Source organism: Ambystoma mexicanum, chromosome 3p, assembly GCF_040938575.1.
Source record: "Ambystoma mexicanum isolate Mex_15411 chromosome 3p, UKY_AmexF1_1, whole genome shotgun sequence".
NCBI lineage: Eukaryota > Metazoa > Chordata > Amphibia > Caudata > Ambystomatidae > Ambystoma > Ambystoma mexicanum.
In genome coordinates, this window is record NC_090925.1 from 1043637288 (window position 1) to 1043658451 (window position 21164).

General features: G+C 44.4%; 1 protein-coding gene across 3 annotated transcripts in view; it reads left to right on the forward strand.

Annotated features, from left to right (window-relative positions):
* The window catches only part of CDK5RAP1 (CDK5 regulatory subunit associated protein 1), a 741070-nt gene that overhangs the window by 604666 nt on the left and 115240 nt on the right, over positions 1-21164 (forward strand). For all 3 annotated transcript variants that reach the window (XM_069652401.1, XM_069652403.1, XM_069652404.1), the window contains one exon: positions 10898-11047. In XM_069652401.1, coding sequence (XP_069508502.1) covers positions 10898-11047 — 150 coding nt within the window. The remainder of the gene's footprint in view (positions 1-10897; positions 11048-21164) is intronic.

The following is a 21164-nucleotide window of genomic DNA, read 5'->3' on the forward strand; positions in this document are numbered from 1 at the left end:
ACAACACTTCAGGAGGTAATCCCAGTGCTGCAGCAGGGGGATTACATGGCCACGTTGGACATGAAAGATGCATACTTTCATATTTCAATACTGTCAACGAAAGGAAAGTACCTCAGGTTCATTATAGAGGACACCCACTATCCGTTCAAGGTTCTCCCCTTCGGCATTGCCTCAGCCCCAAGGCTGTTCACAAAGGTACTGGCGGTAGTAGCGGCTCACCTGCGCAGGCAGTCTATCCTTACCTCGACGATTGGCTCATAACAGGGGATTTGTACAGAATATGCCAGACAAATATCCAGAGGACGGTAGATCTCCTCTTCAACCTAGGATTCTCTATCGACGAGAAAAAATCCAGTCTAACCCCCTGCCAAGTCGAACAATTTCTGCGGGCTCTAATTCGGACAGAAGACAGGCTCGTCTTTCTCTCCAACGAAAGGGTCCAAAACATGCTGTTCCAGATCCCTCACTATGTAGCCAGCCATCAAGTGACCGTAAGCAAAGCCATGCAACTGATGGGGATGATGATTTCCGCTGTCTACCTAGTTCCTCACGCTCGTCTGCTCATGCAAGAGTGGCTCTCGAGCCAATGGTGTCAGGCCTGCGGACAGTGGGACGATCTAGTGGTTGTCTCGGCAGCCCTTGTTCAGTCTCTGCAGTGGTGGTCAGGGGAAAAGCTTCTGCAAGTGAAAACCTTCACCTCCGCCGCAGTAGAAGCCACTCTCACCACAGACGCATCTCTGACGGGGTGGGGAGCTCACCTCCTTCAACAGACAGCGCACAACGTCTGGTCTCCAGCAGTAGCATCCAATCACATCAACCTGTTGGAACTGCTATCAGTGTTCAAGGCCCTAAAGGCCTTCTAAACACACCTCCAGGGGAAGACAGTTCTAGTCCTCACGGACAGTACTGCGGCCATGTACTACTTAAACAAACAAGGGGCACTCACTTTCTAGGGCTGTCCAAACTGTCCAAAACATTTGGAAGTGGTCACTTAAACATAGCATGTTCCTCCTTTCACAACATGTTCCAGGGGAACTCAATCTTCTGGCAGATGTTCTCAGCAAAGACTTCCCCCTACCCGTAGAGCATGAGTGGCGGCTACGGGAGGACATTCTACGCGTCTTTGCAGACTGGGACTTCCCAGAGATCGACTTGCTTGCAACTCTGGAGAATGTCCAATGCCCAGAATCTGCCTCCAGGTACCCACAGAACCGCTCCAAGGGGAACAGTCTTTGGATAACCTGGTCTGGGAGATTTGTCTATGCTTTTCCCTGATTCCCCTGCTCAACAGAATAATGCACAAGATGCACCAGGAACCAGTCACAATAATCCTGGTGGCCCCTATCTGGGCCCGCCAACCTTGGTTCTCCCATTTTATGGCAATGTCAGTATCCCGTCCCAGGAAGCTGCTGTGCCCGTACAACATGCTGTCTCAAGATCAGGGAGAGACACTACATCCATGCCCTCAAACTCTCAACTTAGCAGCCTGGCTCCTGAGTTCATAGAGTTCAGGTACCTTCAGCTCCCTCAGAGATGCATGGACATACTCAGAGAGGCACGGAAACCTACAACCAGATATTGCTACTCCAGCAAATGGAACTGCTCTGTTACCTGGTGTATTGTCAAGGGCATCAACTCTACTGATTGCTCACCTAAGGATATTGTCATTTACCTACCTCACCTGTTAGATTTAGGACTGGTTTTCAGTTCTCTTAAAGTCCACTTAGCTGCGCTTTCGGTATACACCACGTCCCAAAGCAAGGTTTCATGGTGGAAAATTCCTGTAATTAAAGCCTTTATGGATGGGGTAAGGAGACCTCGTCCCCCTATCTCCAACACAGCTCCCGGGTGGGACCTGAATGTTGTTCTTACCAGACTAATGGGACCTGCCTTTGAACCAATGCACAAGGCTAGGCTTAAAGCACTCACCTACAAGACCGCCTTCCTGGTGCCGATTACAGGCCGTTCAGTTCATGGCCCATTCGTCACGATTCACAAAGACCAGGTGGTTTTGCGCACACACCCTCGCTTTGCGCCCAAATTTATCTCAAAGTTCCATGTAAACCAGTCCATAGAACTACCCACCTTTTTCCAGAAACCCACTAACGTGGCGGAAAGAAGCCTCCACACACTGGATGCAAGGAGAGCAGTTATCTACTAGCTGGAAAAGACAAAGCCACTAAGAAAAACAAACCAGTTCTTTGTTTCAGTGGCAGCTGGATGAGAAGGGGACCCTGTCTTTACATCAGCTATTTCCACGTGGATTGTAAACTGCATCACACTGTGTTACACTCTTGGCAAGAGAGATCGACCCTTCACGCCTAGAGCACACTCTACTCTGGGCACAGGGGCTACCATAGCATTTATTGCAAATGTTCCTCTAGATTCCATTTGCAAAGAAGCAACCTGGAGTTCTGTACACACCTTTATACAACACTAATGTGATCCACAAGCATCAGAAGACATGCATTACTCACCGTAATAGCATTTCTGATAATTGTATCTGCTGAGATTCACATGTGCCCACCCTTCCTCCCCTCGTGGAGTAGAAAGAACATAGACTTCTTACACTTTCTCTCTTCTGTACTCGCTCACACAGACTATAAGACTCCCACACGGCAGAGTAAAAAAAACGGTGGGACATCGACGCGTGAGGGATTTTGGGTACACTACACGTCACGTTAGGGATAGTATTACGGTCACACCAATGTCGATGTTCCTATCGATCGTCGAAGAAAGATGCAATACTCTGCGATTTCCACTAGGCGTCAGACTATATTTACAGCATGTGAATCTAAGCAGATATAATCATCAGAAATGCTATTACCGTGAGTAATGCATGTCTTTCAGCACTAATCTCCATTGGGAGAAGTTGATGATATTTGTCTGTGTTTCGGAGTGCATCAGGTGTTTTACATAGAAGAAGAATTGTGTACTTTGCTGTTTCAGTGAAGGTGATGAGAGAGATGGCACTCTTGAAGGATTTAATAATGAATATGAGGGGTAGTTGTGCTGTGAAGAATGACCAGTTTAATGTGGTCTACGTTTGTTAGAAAAATGCATTGAGGATGTCACATTGACTTTGGTTTGAGGATAGGGTATGTGGTGCATGAGGGTCAATGAATGATTGAACTATTTTGAATAATATGCAATAGTTGTTTTTCTGCATATGTTTTTTTTAACAATCTTTTTTATTCGACTTGACAGCACAACAAAACAGATAGAGGGGCCACATGGCACCAAGGAGTAGTATATGCAAAGCAAGAGGTAAATGATACATATTAATTAGCGTGAATCACATTAGTAAACAGAGCAGGGAATCAACGCATTGATACATACACCAGAGGGGAAGGGGGGGGGGGCATGGCGGATAGGGAGGACACAGTCTAGGGGGAGCTGCCCGGGGAAGCAGAGGGAGACACTGATGGCGTGGCTAGGGCCGACATGTAGGCACGAAATCTCGGCCAGATATCTCTCGGTCTGGAGTGAGAATGCTGCAACGTGTTCCAGGATTGCTCCGTGTCATGGGCCCAGGAGACCGATCTGAGCCATTGCGTGTAAGTGGGCGGTCTAGGCCGGAGCCAGCAGAGGAGTATACAGCGAACCGCCAGGAGCATGCACAGCCCAGCTAGTCTCCTAGAGTCACGGTGAAGCTGAGGGAAGTCATGGAACAAGCAGTGTAGTGGAGTTGGAGTAATGGGGTGTTCCAGGACATCTGACAAGGTGGCACAGATATCTAGCCAAAACTGGGTAAGTCGGGGGCAAAGCCACAGCATGTGTATATAGGAGGCCTGGTCAGCACCACATCTGGGACAGGAGGGAGGTGCGGTATTGTACATGCGATGTAATCTCATAGGGGTATGATGGTACCTGTGTAGGACTTTGAACTGGATAAGTTTGAATTTAGTGTTATAAGAGACCTCATGAGTCCGGGCGCACATCCGAGACCATCTCTCGTCAGTGATATCGGAGCCAAGGTCCTCCTCCCATTTGCGACGGAGTTCGGTGAAATGGGGGGCCGCTTTTGTCTGGAGTAAGGAGTAAAGTCTGGACACCTTGCCTCTGAAGGAGATGTAGGAGCAGAGCTCTTCCAGCAGGGGCTCGTCGGGGGGAATAGCGGGGAAGTCTGTATATCTGGCTTTGAGATGTTGGCGAAGTGAGGAGTATTGTAACCACGCCGATGGACGGCGTCTAAGCGGCGAGGGGAGATCAGACCATTCAATGAAGTTACCCTGGTTAAAGGCATCACGTAGTTTCAGGAAGCCCGCAGCGGTCCAGCGGGTGACCATGGAAGGTGAGACGTGTGGGACGTCGGGGAAAAAATTCCACAGTGGCAAGTCGCCGTGGAAGGGGTGAGGGGTGTGCACCGTGACCCGAGTTTAGTGAGAGCCAAGGATGTGCTGATCACAGGTTTTGCAGAGTTTACGTCTGGGGGAACTGGTTGGAGGATCAAGGAACCAATCTCGCGGTCGCATACAGATAGCCTCTCTAGGCGAACATGTGGGGGGGGGGTTGGTGGTGTTGAACCAGTATGCAGAAAACTGTGACTGAGCTACTATCCAGTATCCAATAAAGTCGGGTGCGGCGAATCCGCCCCAGGCTTTAGGGGAGGTAAGTGTGGTCAATTTGAGACGGACAGCACCAGAGTGCCAGAGGAAAGTGTTACATAACCTGCGGAGTGATTGGAAAAAGCTATCTCCAGGCCACAGCGGCAAATTAGTAAAACGGTACAGTAGTTGGGACAATACAATCATTTTAAGAATTCCAATTCTGCCTGCAAGTGAGAGAGGGAGCCTAGTCCAGCTGGAGGTTTTAATTTCCAGGTTAGTTAGGTAATTTTGGTAGTTATCACTACGCAGTTGCGATGTGTGGCGGGAGACCACTATCCCAAGGTAGGTAAAGCTGGTGGGGGACCAGTTAAACCCATGCAGATCGAGGGGGGGCCGTGTAGATTCCGTGAGCGGAAATAATGTGGATTTGGAGCAGTTGACCCTCAGACCAGATATGGATCCAAATCGAGTAACATCTGTCAAAATAGGGGGAAGGTTGATTTCGGGGGAGGGGACATATAGCAGGGCATCATCGGCATACAGGGAGACTATGTCCGCCCGGCCGGACGTGCGAAGCCCCCTGTGTGAATGTGATTGGCGAATCATATCCGCGAAGGGCTCCATTGCTATGGCAAAAATGAGTGGGGAAAAGGGGCAGCCCTGGCGTGTACCCCTGGATATCTGAAAGGAGGGAGTTTTTCTGCATATGTATGTGCAAATAGAATTGTTTGATTACGATTATGTGGTAGGTGGGGTTATCTTATTTCAGTCGACATCATAGGCATCGTCTTCAATTATGTGTCAGCTGGTCTCAGTGTTGCAACCTTCAATCTTAGCATTATTAAGGAGTCTCTAATCCTGTTTTATGTTACGGACTGGATCTGAAGTGGAACACATACAGAGGTGAAGCTGTTAAAACATTTTGGATGGTATGTCGGAGAGGAAGGTGATGGTGTTTGTTATGAAGTCTTTCAGTGAGGGTTTGTTTCAAGATTCCTACCAGTTTTTGGCAAGGTACAGGGGTTTAGATATGATGGAAGATAGCCCGAAGCAAATCAGGTAATCGTTGTACCAGACTGCTGTGTGAGGCTATTTAGGTTGTTGGGGAGGACCCCCAGGTATGCCAGAGGGGTGCTGGAAATCTGCTGACTTGGTGGGCCCAACTCCCTCCCCCCAGGATACACGGAGGACTCAGTCAACGGCAAGTTCAAACTGCCGTTTATTACAGACAAAACCAACAGGGATCAGCACAGGAACAGGAGAAATCCATGCACATCTAGCTCTTCCTCGGCTTGCAGGCCGGTTTTACTACCCAACTCCGTCAGCAGGACATCACAACCCGGGCCCTTCTCCAGAAGACCTATCGGATCAAGGGATTGGGTATTGAGTATTTATTATAGATGTTACTCTACTGGCCCTTGCATGTCAGGTGGCTGGCCTGGTCCATTCCCAAGTCACTAACTATAACATTGTTGCAGTGTTGTGGATTTACCATTGGTTATTGCCCATTGCTACCCACCCCTAGGGTACTAAACTGTGATTAGCTAGAGCTGACGTTGCTAGGCCTGGGATCCGCAAAGGTTCTCGGCTCACTGTGTACCTTTTCAAGGTAACAAGAATGACTATGTGTCTGCATTGTAACTTGTGTGTACCACCTTAGCTTATGGGAGTCCTCACCTGATTGGCGCAACACTTGTTGCATACTCGTCGCGGTCTGTGTCTGGCGGCCTGGTACCAGCGCTCCTTTCCCACTGCTGCTTGCTGTCCATTGTCTGCTTCAGCCGCGTCACGTGTTCAGGGACCACGAATTTGAGCTGTGCAGCTCTGAACTATGAGGATTTATTAGTCTTTTCTGCAGCTTGTCACTTTGTCATCTGGGGATCGCAATGTCATCCGTATCTCTTGGACTTGGCTGCGGGTCGTGTCTCACAAGTCTTGCTCCCTGTCCAGCCTGAATGAGCTCAGCTCGTCTCTTGCTCCGAGGCCCGAGACCTGCTGTAATTTTCCTAAACCTTATAATGAGATTTCTACAGTGTCCATACTAGGCTACATTGCCATAGGTTAGTCACACTTGGTTCTGTCAGGTCTCATAGGTACTCCTGCAGTTCATAAGGGTATTAGCATGTAAGCATCTGCAAGCTTTGCTCAGGCTCTCTTGTCTATTGCGGGTTCTGCGTTGCTGCGTTTGGCTAGTGACAAAAATAATAAAAGTGAGGACAGTATGTGTATGTATCTGTCCACTAACTACAGAACTGTACACTCGTGTTCTTCATGTATTCGAGTGCGTGTTTGTGTCCCTAAGTGCAGATGGCACATGTGCTTCATGTATATAAATCTAGGGGTAAATAAATACGATCACACATTATATGTAATGACAATTATAAAAACACAACACTATGCTTGAAGGTACACAGACCAAAGCATAAACCTTATTTATAACACCTAACAGTAGTTCTAGGGATGTCAAAACCTTTTCATACACATTTAGTATATGTCACACCTATTCTTGGGGAGTAAAAACCAATGGTTACTTTCACAGTTACATTCAGTAATGCAAGGGCAGTAGACCCTACCAGTTGTACAGTGACGCACAGTGACAAATCACATAATCAGTCAACTGGACAATATACGTTTTGTGGATAGTGGAACACTTATTCTAGGTACAGTAAAAACCTATAACTACTTTTGTGATAACACACAGTTATACTAAGTGAGTAAAACCTAAGGATTTACTATTCAATTACAGGTGCTTTTGAGATCAGTGAAACAAAGATTGAGATATTTTTGGATGGCACACAGCTAACTCCAGGTAAGTTAAACCAACATACTTTTTCAAGGAGCTATCGGCAACTTGGGGCAAGTATGAACCTAAGACTCATTTTGTGTCTGTCTAAAACAGCACAGGGAAAGCAAAAGCCAGTGTTACACTTCACTGAATGACTCAAAGTTATTCTAGGTAGGTAAGAACTAATACCGACTTATTCTGGACAGGCTAACAGCAAGCCAGGGGAAGCAAAACCCATTTGGGGAACACTCAGACAATTATCCTAACAGGAATAATCTGGTGAAACCAACAGCATTACTTTTGCGAAGAGGTGCAACCAAATCACAGGAGAGTAATATACCCTTACACCTACTTTCTGTTAGATTGGAAAAACGTGTTTTAAGGAAAGAAAGATGTTAAACATACTTTTGAGAATAGTGCATCACACATCCAAGGCAAGTAAGCACTTTTGTTACTGTTCACTCTTTGAGTTATAGTTACCAACTAACTCTTTTACAAGTAAGTAACTTTTAAACACGTATTTTTTTTTCTAGGCAAAAGGCCTAATCCCTTAAAAGTCTTTCCCTTATTCTTGGAGCATGAGTGTTCTCAGTGGCAGATGGGAGGTCACTAGGATCTAGTGACCAACAGACAGTGCCAGAATAGGTTGTTAAGTAGCAAAAGTCACAGTTCCTTAGGAAGACTGTTCAAACAGTTGAGTATTTTACTTTAAGAGTTCCATAAGGGTGCAGGGGCTTCACCGAAGACACCCTAGCAGGATTCTCACAGTGGGACTGGGTGCACTGGATGAGAGGCCTCCCCATCACAGAAGACACCCCACACTTGGCAAGATTCACAAGAGACTTAAGATAAGTACATACCCAAGCCAACATAGTACCTCAGCATTGAAGAAGATTTTGCAGCAGGAGAACTTGATCTGCAGCCAAATAGCCAGTCAGTGGATTCCTTGTCATGGTGACTGAAAACAAGACCTCAGTAGGAACTTTGCAGCCGGGATCAACAGAGAAGGCTCTAGGTAAGGTTTTCCTCGTGGCTGAATACGGCTATGTGAATTTGGCGCCTTTTACAGGAGCACAGAAGAAGACAGAATATTGCAGTTGAATTCTCGTTACAAAGGTCCAGCACTCTGGTGAGGGGACTTTTCAGACTCGATTTGTGTCTCTGGAGATACACCAGGATGCCCACGAAGTTTCAGCAAGATTTCAGAATTCGGAAAACCGTGAACCGGACAATGGCTCGGGGTCACAGGGTATTGGGGTATTGCAGCCCTGCAAGGTTGCAGTAACGTGTGGGATGGCTCAAAATGCAGATCTTCTTGAGTCTAGTGGGTCTCAACAGGCTCTGGGTCAGGGTCATCATTTTCGGAGTCCCGAGGTCGATTAGAAGCAAAGGCTACAGCAGGGTCCGGTTACACATCAGGCTCTCCGATCGCTGGAAATAGTCTCAGATGATTTTCCTTCATAATCCTCTTTGGTTTTGGTTCCAGTGGTCGACTGTCTTCAGCTTCCAGGTTTGCAGTATTTAACAGGAACTACAACACAACCTCTGCATTCTCTCCCTACATTTTACAACAAGGAGTGTTGTCCAATCAGGACAGCCAGCACCCCACTGGGATTTGTCCCCATTCAGGCAAGGAGGAAGACAAAGGGCTGCAGAGTTTTGGACTCCTCCCTCGCTTCCTTCCTTCACAGACAGACTGGAGCCTGGGGTGGGGAGTCCAGGGGACTCCCGCCGAAGATAAAAATCACACAAAGGAATTTCCCACCCTGGATGTCAGGGGAAGGAACAAGAAAGGACAAGAAACACTAAAATGGTGAAAAAAGAAGACCGTGGCCATTTCGGTAAAATGAGCACCCATCGGTGCCTTTACCATGGCTGTGCAAACAGCCCGCGGTAAAGGTGGACCTAATTAATAAAAACATTCACTGCCACCAGCCATTAAAGTTAAGTTTGTCCTTGTAAAATACATGTTACATTTAAAATGCGATAGGGGATACTCAGTATCTCCCCAGCACTCCACATACGGTGGGGGTGCTGGTCTCACTTAATCAAATGTAAAAGGGACCCAAAGATCCTTTTTTAACCTTGGGAAATGTAGTTCTCACAAGGCTAGCCAGAAAAAATTCAAAGTGAAACCCCTAGGGCAACCCAGCAACAATAGGCAATTATTGCCAAAATGTTGTCAAAGAGGATAACTTTTAAAAGACACTATGGAGAGTCTTAAAAATGACACCAATAAAAAGAGGAAAAGATTCTGCGAGTGTGGAAAAAGGTTCCCACTCACAGAGGTATAAGGAAAAATAATCCACCAGTAAAGCAAAAAAGATCGTTCCTTGGTCGGTATGACTGGCTGAGGGGATACCTTTCAACATACTTGTCAATCATGTGTCCATTGGGGATTTGTCCGAAATAGAATGGGTGATTGCGGTGCTTTCTGGCCTTCTTCATTGTCATGAATTTTGTAGGAGGCGGCGGGGGTGGTAGGCTTCCCCATCCCTCTTCAAGGTGTGTTGTTGTAGGAGTTTAACGTAGTATCCTCTTCTGTGGGATGAATTCGTACACGATTTCAAGGGGATGAATTTCTACACGATTTCAAGGCAGCTACAGCACTTGAACAATCATTTTTGAATGGAATATTGCTATATTATAACCAGAGGTTGAAGACCTCCACTGAAAGGAGGTATTTAGGGGGTTTGGATGAATTGGATGTGGAGTGAGGCAAAGTCATGAAGCAAGTCTTTGTAGAATCTTGCTGGGTGCAAACAGTCTAGAATCCTGTAGATACTATGAGGATTGATTTGGAACTTTAGTACTATTATTTTAATGCTGAAAAGTAAGGAGCGCCTCACCCGAGTAATGCATAGATAGTTCTCGCAGATACTGGCCATAACAAAGCCATCACCTCTGATGGTCTATTTTGGCACATAACGCCTAAGTGAGGTGGAATGAAGAGGGTGATTTGGTTGGATGAGGATTTGAAAAACCATGATTCGCTGGTCAAAAGCACTTTGAAGTTGTGATCTAGAATGTGTTATAGAGATCAATTATATGGCGGTAGGCTGGACCGGAATTGATGAAGCACAATTTTCCACAGGGTCTGTACATAGCTTTAATTATGCGAGGCAGTGTTTTTATGTGGAGTAGTTATGGTCTAATGTGTGTTTCTTCAATAGAGGGTCCCCAGAGTAGTGTTACCGGGTAGGTAGGATGGATCCATGAGGGGGCAGGATGCTGTATGGTTTGGTGCATTAGTTAGCCATGTCCAGCTGCTGGGGGGCCTTAGATGCTTTGGATTCAATTTAGAGCATCAGGAGCTTTTCTTTTTTGCAGTCAATCTGTCAATATTCAGGATTTATTTTCATATATAATCAGTCAAAATGTATTGTTGTTTAATAAAGCAGCCAGTGGCTGATTGATTACTGATTACTTATTCCTAGTGCCAACATTCCAATGTTCTCTGGTGGCAGCAAGCCTTAATGTCAGTGGACCCTGAAACTGTCATTTTTAATAGATTGCTTTGTTGATATATATTATTTTCTTATTTTATTTAATCTATTTATAGAAAACGCGTGCATATCACAGATTAGAAGATGATGTACTGCCTGAGGTGAAGCACAGGAGACTTGATCAGCTTGTCACAGTCTTCAGAGAAGAGGCCTCAGAAGTTAACAGGAAGGCTGTGGGAATCACACAGCTTGTTCTTGTGGAAGGAGTAAGTGCAACCTTAAATCTTGTTAACTCACTGTTGTGAACGAAGGACAGTGGAAAATGCCCCCATGGTCTTTCATTTCAGCTCTAGGTAACATGGAGTGCGGGATGGGAGAACATGTGGATACCTTTTTCAAGGTGAATCTGTGTGTGTGTTTGTGAGCATGTTTGTGTTACAATCCCAGATTGAATAATCCATAGTTCACTAAATAAAATATACCTGTAATAATTTAAGATGACTCTATTTAAAAGATCACATTGATGGCTTTGTGATTGCTGATAGTCAGAAGGTTATGCATTTTGGTAATTACGTTTGGAAGGGAGATGGATAGATTAAAAGCTTTGCCTGTTTAACTGGTGAAGTGAGCTTCTGAGACCTCCACATCATATTCTGATATCCAAAGGTGCTACTAAAGTTTCCAAGTATAACTTGTCTCTGAACCTTCATTTTGAATTTAATGCTTTACAGATGTACACCTTAGGTATAATTGTTGGGTGCAGCAGAAAAGCAGTTGGTGAAAATAAATTGTGCAGTTTTGAATGTATCAGTTTCCCAAACTATTTAGAGTTTCGACAGGAACCAATGCCGATTGGAAACTGATTCGTAGCTGAAGTGCTGCAGAGAGAAGGGGATCACAAAAGGATAATTGAAAAGTAGCAAAACACGCTGTTAAGAGCAATGGAAAATGTGTACTAGTTTACATTGTAACAGTGTTAGATGCCTAAACACTGACTCCATTTCCCCAATATTCGAACAGTTTTCAAATAAAGGTAGAAATCTTTTCAAAAACATTCACTAATTATTTGCCAGGTATCAAATGAACAACCATATCAGAGATTTATGTTACGAAATAATTTATTAGGCATACATGTAAATGAAAGGCCAAAATAACACACAAAAACAGTTCTTCACGTAACAAAATATTCAGGATGGATTTTCTCTCCATAATTCTTTTTTATTATTATTTTACAAATGGGTTATTACAAACCTTATACAAATACACAGATTAACATAAAAAGTATGTTTTTGTTACCGTACCCCTTAAAAATGGAAACGTACTAATTAAAACAAAACGGCACAGTAATTTATCACTTATAACATCACAGTTAAAAAATCGACTAAGGTGCTCTTTCGTTGGTTCCTGCAGAGAGCTGCACACTGTAACCAGATGTCTTAATGTTTCCTTTTGACCACCACAAAACCGACATGTAGCGCTATCCCTCAGGTATCGACCATAATGTTTGGCAGCAGTTACCGTAGTCATACATTTCACCGAATAATATTTCGGAGTTGCAGTGTTAACCACAATGAAGTACAGTCCCAATAAAGAAATAGAGAGCATGACTTTAAAAATGAATTTAAAATCACAGGAAAGTTCAAAAAATCTAAAACTTGGACCTGAGATCACTGAACCCCTGTGGCATCTAGTCAAAATGTCCGGGGGCAGGTTAGTATCCCAAAGTCAAGTTTCCAAATTTCCAGAGCAGTTTCAAAGTTCCATAGGAGTGACTGCAGCAGAGTCAATGGGCCTTCTGGTGTAGTGGGGATGCATCTGCGAGCAACCCCAGAAAAGGCCAGAGGGGACCGCAAGGAAGTGTTCCAGAGGTCAGAAGATTGGGCCCAGAGGAAGAAGCAGTAGAACACGAGGATCCCCCCACCCCAAAAGAACTCTGTGGGAATTGCAGTAAAGATTCGCCTCCAGTGAACCTCTACCCCAGACCAGAGTGGAAACTTGAAGGTGAGTTTCTAGATTAATAGCCCACCCCAGGATCCAAAGGTAGGTACTCAAAGCAGTAGTTTCGGTAGAAAAATCTCCAGCAGTGCAAAGAAAACAACTTGGTGAGTATATGTCTTCCTGCGGTGCGGTTTTCAGGATTGGTTCGCAAGGACTTGCACCCTCAGACAGCAATGATCCCAGTGACTCAGGAAAGGAAAAAGGCTCTTCCCAGGGGGTTTACCCTCAATCTTCCATCAGAGATTGCTGTGAAGAGGACCCCAGGAAGTCATAGGAACTCGCAAACAGGGCTCCCACTGGCTCGATGAACAAAAGATGAAGGTGATACATCGCTTGGTGGGGACAATGGGTGGTAAAGTCTATGCACCCCTCTGGAAACTAGCAGTGAGACAAGTGGAAGATCCTCGTGGGAAGCAGCAGAATGCAGCAGGAAACAGCCAGAAAATGGTTCCATAGTGGAGGGCTCGACCAAACAGATGTGGGGAGTCAGCCGTAGTCTTCAGCAAGCCCAGACCTTGCTTTCACAGGCAAAACCGGAATATGCACAAGCCACTGCAATTTTTGCGGAGTGAGGGCTTTGAAAATGGTAAAAACGACAGGAATTGGTGGGAAAATTGCTTCAGCAGGTCACTAGACCTGCCACCTCCAAGTTTCAGGACCAAAGGCCAACCAGGCAATCACTAAAAGGAGCTTTGGGCTTTCTGGTTGGTCACTAGAACTGCCACTAAGCCAAAGCCACCCCCATAGGAAGTGAGAGGGATGATCCAGGGACCTAAACTGGCCTAAACCAGTTAGGACTAATATGGAGGATGCCATGGTGGGCCAACAAAGAGCCTGCATGGTCAGAATGACCCTTTTGGGCCTACCTCATGGTCACTCTGAGCAAAGGAAGCCCTATTACACAAAATGGTCAAGAGCAGGATAAAAAAATAATACATTTGTATGCCAATGGCTATCAAAAAAGTACATTGGCTTGCATCCTTGGTCAACCCATACCTAAAGTCTAGCTATTTCAACGTACTACCTAAAACCTTTATAGAGTGATAACATCACACTAGGGAAAAATAGGGAGTTTGAGAGGTACCCCTTGGATTGGGCACTTTTGGGGCAACCCAATACCTTATAGCTTAAGTACGGAATTGAGTGTTGTAATGGCAGGGGGTCTTCATCAGAATGGGAAAATATTAAATGCTGCGGGGACCAAAAAAGTGGTTTTAGAATCCCCCAAATTGCATTCCTGGCTTAACTGAAGTGTTCAAACAAAAAGTATCTAGTAAGTCCAGGGAAAGGGTTTCCCTTGGCCCTCTATTGAGGTGCCAGGGGACACTGAACCCTTGCTTGCAGGCTCCCATGTGTTCCCGAGCTCTTCTCTGTCTGAACTTCAGGTTTTAGGGTCTAATGCACCCTTCTTTAAGGTGCTAAACAAGTACCTCCTTGCTCTGTCGATTATGTTCAGCTTAATTTTTTAGAAAAAAGTAGAGCTAGAGTTTCCCTGCCAAAAGAACATCTTGTTCTTCCTCCATTGTTTCCTCTTATTTGGATGCTGCTGCTCCCCTTGTGGCTGGCAGAGTCAGAGAGGAGGATCCTCTTGTCTCTCAGAGGGCTGCATCGCTTGAGCATGCCTGGCGCTTTCGTCCAAGGTCTCTCTCCCCCTCCTTGGACTCTGAGCCTGAGGCAGAGAGAGCCACCCAAGAGATGGGGCAATCCGATGTAACCCATCCCCTGGGGTGGAACCTGACAGCCAATTCCTCCTCAGCTAACACACCAGAGAGAAACTTGAAGGCACAAGGAGGCCTTCAATATTGGGTGGACAATATTTTCCAATCTTTATAAGAAATGTCCAGTAATGTACCTCCTTGAAGAGCAAACACTAAGATAATCATGGCAGGATCAACCTGCCCTGGACACCCCATAACTTCTTTCACCAAATTCATAATTTCCCTCCAGATGCCTTTCAGCTATAGGCATGTCCACCACATGTGCAGAGCACCTCCAGTGATACCGATTCATCTCCAGCATTCATCAGAGAGGGTAGGCAACATTGTCTTTAGTCTAGCGCCTGTGACTTTACATCTTCCCACAATTGTCCCCTCTTAGAGTGCATGATGGACTTCTGCCAAGCTCTTCTAATTCAGTTAAAATTCCAGACAAGGTCTCCTGCAGATTTGAGTTCCTTCCTAAGTGATGTATTATTTCACACCGTCTATACTGTAGACAATCAGCCACTAATTTATGCTATGATTATAATAAATGTTATTGACTGTGTGTTTTAGCTTTTCTTTGAGCACTTACATGCTCCTTTTCTTGATTTGCTGGCCTTCATCAGGACAGTGCAAATGTAACGCTTCCTGTTAATGTGTTCCTATCCTGTAGCACCTTTAAATAGATGGGGAGCGGTCTACATTATAAAGTGTGATTTGATCACTTGCTACAAGGCCATAATGAGGTGTTTGGAACCTACACAGGTTTGTAATTGAAAAGAGTGTGTCAAACTGTCCCGCGCCTTCATCAAAGTTCAAGTATCTATGCTGTGCTATTGATTTTCAGAAAACATTCTACCTGACGAGATGCATAACAGAATTGTGGCAATAGATTTTGAAGAAATCAACACACTGATGCACACGTTTTTGTTTGATAAAATGTTATTTGATTTGTCAGTAATACATTCATATAAATGTATTCCATTGCTTATTTTTGAATTAAGGGATCAGCCTGATGCCATGGTTGCGTTTAAGAGGGAAAAAAACGTAATTTTGCTATTTTGATTATATATACAATTTTCTTTAACCTATAAAGGCACTCAATAAATACTACACTACTAAAACGCTTTTCCCATTGTGGTGGCTGATGACTAACCAACAATGCATGTTTCTTCAGCGTCTTTAATAAACAAATTGTCTGTATCAGCGTGTTGATTTGTTCAGAATCTATTGGCACTGAGTTTGAAATATCTTCTTGAAATTAGTTAGCTCTCTATAGCCTTTAGTGGTGCGTTGTATTAGTCAATGCCTGAGTTTTATGTAAGTGTATCTATATTTCTAGCTTACAGCAACATCTATTTTACACTACAGAAAGGATTTTATAGTATCCCGTAAGCATTTTATTCACTGACCGAGATCCCCCCTTAGCAAATTGCAAAATGAAGAGTAGTCGGGGATTTTTTCTAAAGTCCTCCTGTGGTAAGGCTTTATAAAACTATCCATTGGTATACGGAGCACAGCTTCGAGTATAAGTCTGTACTACCAAAAGGTTTGGTAGAATGGCAGAGCAGCCAAGCTTATCTTAGAAGAGTGGTGTGCACTGTTGGTAGGTACAATGAACAAAAACACATTAAACCTTAAACCTTCATTCCCTGGGCATGGTGATGTATAAAACCAGGCCTAAACACTTGTCTGGGGTTGCTGTTGGTACTCTTGTTCAGAAGAGAATTGCCAGGCATTTCGGTGCTGGGCTGCCCTTGGGCAGGACAAAGACTGATATGTAGTGGACATTTCTCTTCTGTGAAAGGATGGCGAGCCAAAGACTCTGGTTTAGACTCTATCCCGGGATATAGGCCGGAGTAGAGAAACTCCCAGAACCCCCTTGTTATTAAATAATAAGTAGCTTTCGGTTTTCACCCTAAGTTACTAGGGTAATCCAGACGTGGAAACCTTGCTCACTCTTCTTAGAGTGGCACAGCTCCACCTCACTGACGAGGCCCAACCAGGCCGAAACACGTGTCTGGGGTGGCTGTTGGTACTCTTGTTCAGAAGAGGCATTTTGGAGCTGGACTGCCCTTGGGCAGGACAAAGGCTGCTGATATGTAGTGGAAATTGTAGTGGAAATTTCTCTTCTGTGAAAGGATGGTGAGCTAAAGACTCTGGTTGAGACTCTAACCCGGGATACAGGCCGGTAGTAGAAAAACTCCCAGAACCCCCTTGTTAATGTATAAAACAGCACAAAGAAAACCGGAATGAAGGTGAAATAAGAACCAAAGGTTGTCAATTAATTGAATTGGGATACATTTTCAAAGAAAAAGGCAAAAATATACTTTCAGAATGCACAATATTAGATAAAATACAAAACAAATTACAATGAATTGATCTCTCTGCAAATGAAGAAACAATCAGGCGAGAATGTAATTACTCCAGTTGTGTGCTTAATGGCAATAAAAAAAGAGAATTCCCAATTGATTCACAATCTAATGTGAAAGGTAAATATAATTCAATGGCAATATGGTGAACAATGTCTAGAACTTGCACTGAACTGTGTCCTCAATAGCAAAGAACTTCTAAAATATGTCAGCCAACATAACATCCATAGCTAGGAAGACATAAGGGTCAAACATGAGTCTACTAGGTGAGACAATGTGCTGCAAATCTAATTGTCTTCCAAAAATGAAGTTACCTCTAAGGATAGGGGGGATAACGCCTTCCCTCTCTTCCTAGATTCAACCACTGCCCAGCCAACTGCTGGTATGGTTTTCATCAGGACATGCAGCCTCCATCTCTGAGGAGAAAACATGTACTGACTGTGAATATGAAGAAATTACATGTTCGTAAAGTCATTAGAATCCGAACCATTATACAATAATGTAACAATGCCACACTTACTTGGTGGAAGAAACCTGCGTAGATGGTGAAGGGCCTCAAATTCAAATTGCTGAGCACAACCTAGGCGACCAAACAACCAAAACAAAATTAATCTATTTCTGTGGTCCGACTAATCAAAAAACTGGGGTTTACCCAAATGAAAAGCACAGACAAAACGGACAACATACCCATGTGAGGGGCTGCCGATAAAGTAACCACTCACAAAAATGCAGGATCAAGATGCTGATATGTGTAACTCCCTAGGTGCCAACCGTCCCTCCCTGCAGGAAGAAGCAAGACGGTGGTTAAAGCGCCTAATGTCTGGGATATATTGACTCACTGAACAGTATTTCCCCACATCACCAAGCTGCATTTGTGTGGAAACAGCAAAATGGCTGTGCTGGCTCCTGTGACCGCCATGGCCTCAAAACTGCATTTTGCTGCAACAAGAAAATGGCTGCAGCTTCTTGCCAAGCATACATTGGGCAGGATGGAACAAGGGGACACACTGAAAAAGCGTGCCACTGTGTTCTGACATACAAAATGAAGAAAGTGAAAAGGCAGCACTGCTTTGCTGAAAACTCCAAAATCCCCATTGAAAAGGACACTTTTTCACATTAAAAAAATAAATGCTGCTTTGACGCTAATTCCATCTGTTCTTTATTAAACCACTGTGATCAATAAGGCCCTCCCATGCCCAGGACATCTCATTGTGCTTCAGCAAAACCAGGCATGATTTGTGAATGACAGGCCCTGTCAAACCAACTTTGAGAAAAATCAACAAAGAGCTTCACTTTTCCCGCACGGGAAAACGCGTTCATTTCTTTACAAATGTATCAAAGCTCAGTAGTTCAAAAGAGACTCCAGCTATCTGAGCCATGTCAGTTTCAATGCATCTGTGCTTCTGGCAAAACCCCTGCATTCAGGAAAATAACCATGGCTGTAGGACAGAGTGGGAATCTGATGGAGCTGAAAAATGAATGTAAAAAGAAATGCCAGCTGTGCACCACGAGTAAAAAATTGGCTTTGCAAATCTAAAGGAGAAAAATGCCTGTTTAAAAGTAAACTGTTGAATGAAAGCATGTCATTACCTAGCAATGTAAAGGGGTTTTGTTGCTGGTGATAATACACTCATGGGCTATTTTATTCCTCAGGTTTGTTTTAATTCAGGACCAAATATCAGAAAATAAAGATTTTAAACCGCCTTGGCTGGAATTGCAAGCTGTCAAAAACAGGTTATTCCGGTTGGCAGAGTTAAAGCTTCCCTCTAGGAAGGGAGCCAAATCATAAACTCTCAGCAGATGCTAACACCCCCAGGATAATTACAGGGTGGGAAGGACTCTAGTCTAGGCTGAGCCCACTGACAATGAAGTTTCCAGGACAAGGACATGTGAGAAGAAAGTCGCACATCATTGTGATTTCTACAGGAGGCTTCAGAGTAGATCTCCATGACGGCTCTGCCCTTTAGGGGGGGTAGCGTGCAAGCTATGACCAGATATGGCAGACAAAGGATTGCCATTTGCTTCCAGAGACCATTTCATAAATAAACTGTAAGGACTTTTATCTCTGCAGCAAGACTTTGTAAAAATATAACAATTTCGCCATTTAAAAGTGATTTTATGGGCTTTCTTTTAAGACATGGTAGAATTCACTGACACTTTGGGGACAGAAATGGCAAAGTATTGCGGATTACAAGAAAAGCATCCATGTTGCAAATGCTAATTTTTGTACATACATCCCTTATGATAATCCACACCAATGTATAAAGTTATAGAATTTTGAGTAATATAAATTCCATTGAAAAGCGCGAAAAACTGGCAGAAGGGCGAAACAAGGTCTCACAAACTGGAGGATTGGCCTGCTATGTGCTGCATAAAATATGTAACCTGCTTATGTAAGTGTTTAGATGTTTCCACTGTATGAAGATGCCATGTAGGGCAAACATTGATTTTAAGTAAAGTAATTGTGGGAGGTTTTGGACATTGTAAAACTCACATCATAAATCTGACATCATTTTCTGGAAATCCAACCAGCTGAGAGCAAGGCGGAGACTATCACCCTTGTCCAATCCAGTTATTAAAGGAGTGTTTAGTTAAGCCTCGCCCAGCCATATACTTTGATGATGTCACTATGCATTATAAATAAAAGTCCCTGACTAGACTCTACACACACACTCTTCCTGACGTTCCTGCACTGCGTTCCTGTTCCATCCATCCAGATTCCAGATCCCAACTACAAGGCCCAAGCATTGCTGACCATACTCCAGGGCCCACTGCAAAACCCAAGCAGTGCTGATCCTATTCCCCGCAAGGCCTCAATTCTGAAAACCCCCTAAGCTCCCATTAAAAAGGGGAAAGCTGTGGTATTCTTTTGGGAAGCATCCTGAACCAGCCTGGCTTTCTGCCCACTAACTGCATACCATCCTGCCATCCAGCTGACCTTTAGTATCCAGTGTCCAGAATTGCCATTCCAGTCCAGTGCCATCCGGTGACCAGAACTGCACAGCTGTTTGCCAGGCGTGCCGCCGTGTGGTGACGAGAACCTATTGACGGTCCAAAAATCCCAAAACTAAAAGGTGGACTGTGAGTATAAATCACCACCCCATAGAAATTCATAGTATACCTTGTCTTGCCTTTGTCCTTATTCCCCTCTCTAAGCCATCCTATCCTTATCCTGATAACTTGATAAAACTGTCAGACTCATTCTTGCAACCCTGCCCTTGATTTCAAGTGCTAGCGCCATCTCTTTAGTGATTTTGTCTTGTGTAATCCAAAACCATTAGTCCTATTTCGAGTGATCGGACTGGTTTCCGCCAGGGTTGGGCGCTCGGGTGACGGGGTTGAATCAACCCTGGATCTTACTGTGTCCCTCTTTGGTAGGCTAGCCTGAATAGTCTAGTTTTAAGTAAAACTGTTCTTGTTACAACTGATTTCCTTTCCTATTTCACGGCTTAATTTTACTCAAAGCGCACCTTTTTATATCTTGTATAACTCCTCCAATTTACCAGCTAGAGACCTAGTTCCACTTCTAGAATATCCCTGGGATATACCTCTATCCACCAGCCCAAATCAGTGTATTTCACCCGTTTTTATTAAAAACCGTTTGAGTAATTTAAGGCGGGAATTGAAAAATCGCAAAGTTTCCAACGTGTCATTTTGCTGCAATCTGTGTTCTTTCCACTCATCTTCGAACTGTATGCCTTTGGTAATCCATTTGTTGTGATTGTTAGTGTCTTTGCATTGTTGCTTTAGTGAGGAATTATATTTGCTTCAAGGTTTTTAACACACATTCATTATTTATTTGCCCACTTCCGAGTGTCATTTCATAACATTGCAAGGGGTTTAAAATCTGTTTTTCTCTCTTATTTGGGGAGGGAAAGTCAAATTTGGATTCCATTTCCTGTTTCTTATTCCTAATTATGTGCTACTTGTAACGCTCACCTGATTCCCGCAGAGGCGCCGGTCTTGACTGGGTGAATGCCGTATCTTCAAAGGTGATGTGTAACACACGGTTGGCTCTTTGGGCTGGACCTCTGTGCACTGTATGTCTGACTCGAAGAGTAAGATGTCTGCAGATAGAAAATATGGGATTAATGAACTGGGGTTATTGGGTGCCTCTCTCCTCTTCCCTTTCTCTTCTCCTGTAGAACCCCAAAGGTTAACGCCCTCACCTTAGGTAAGTGAACGCCGAGCTCTCCATCTGCCTCGGGGCAGGGTGCCGTAACCAGTTCCTTTACTGGATAAGGGTGCAGGCCTCTTGACCTCAGAGGACTGCTGTCCGTCGTTAACTGCACGAACGGTAAGTTCTGGGCGCT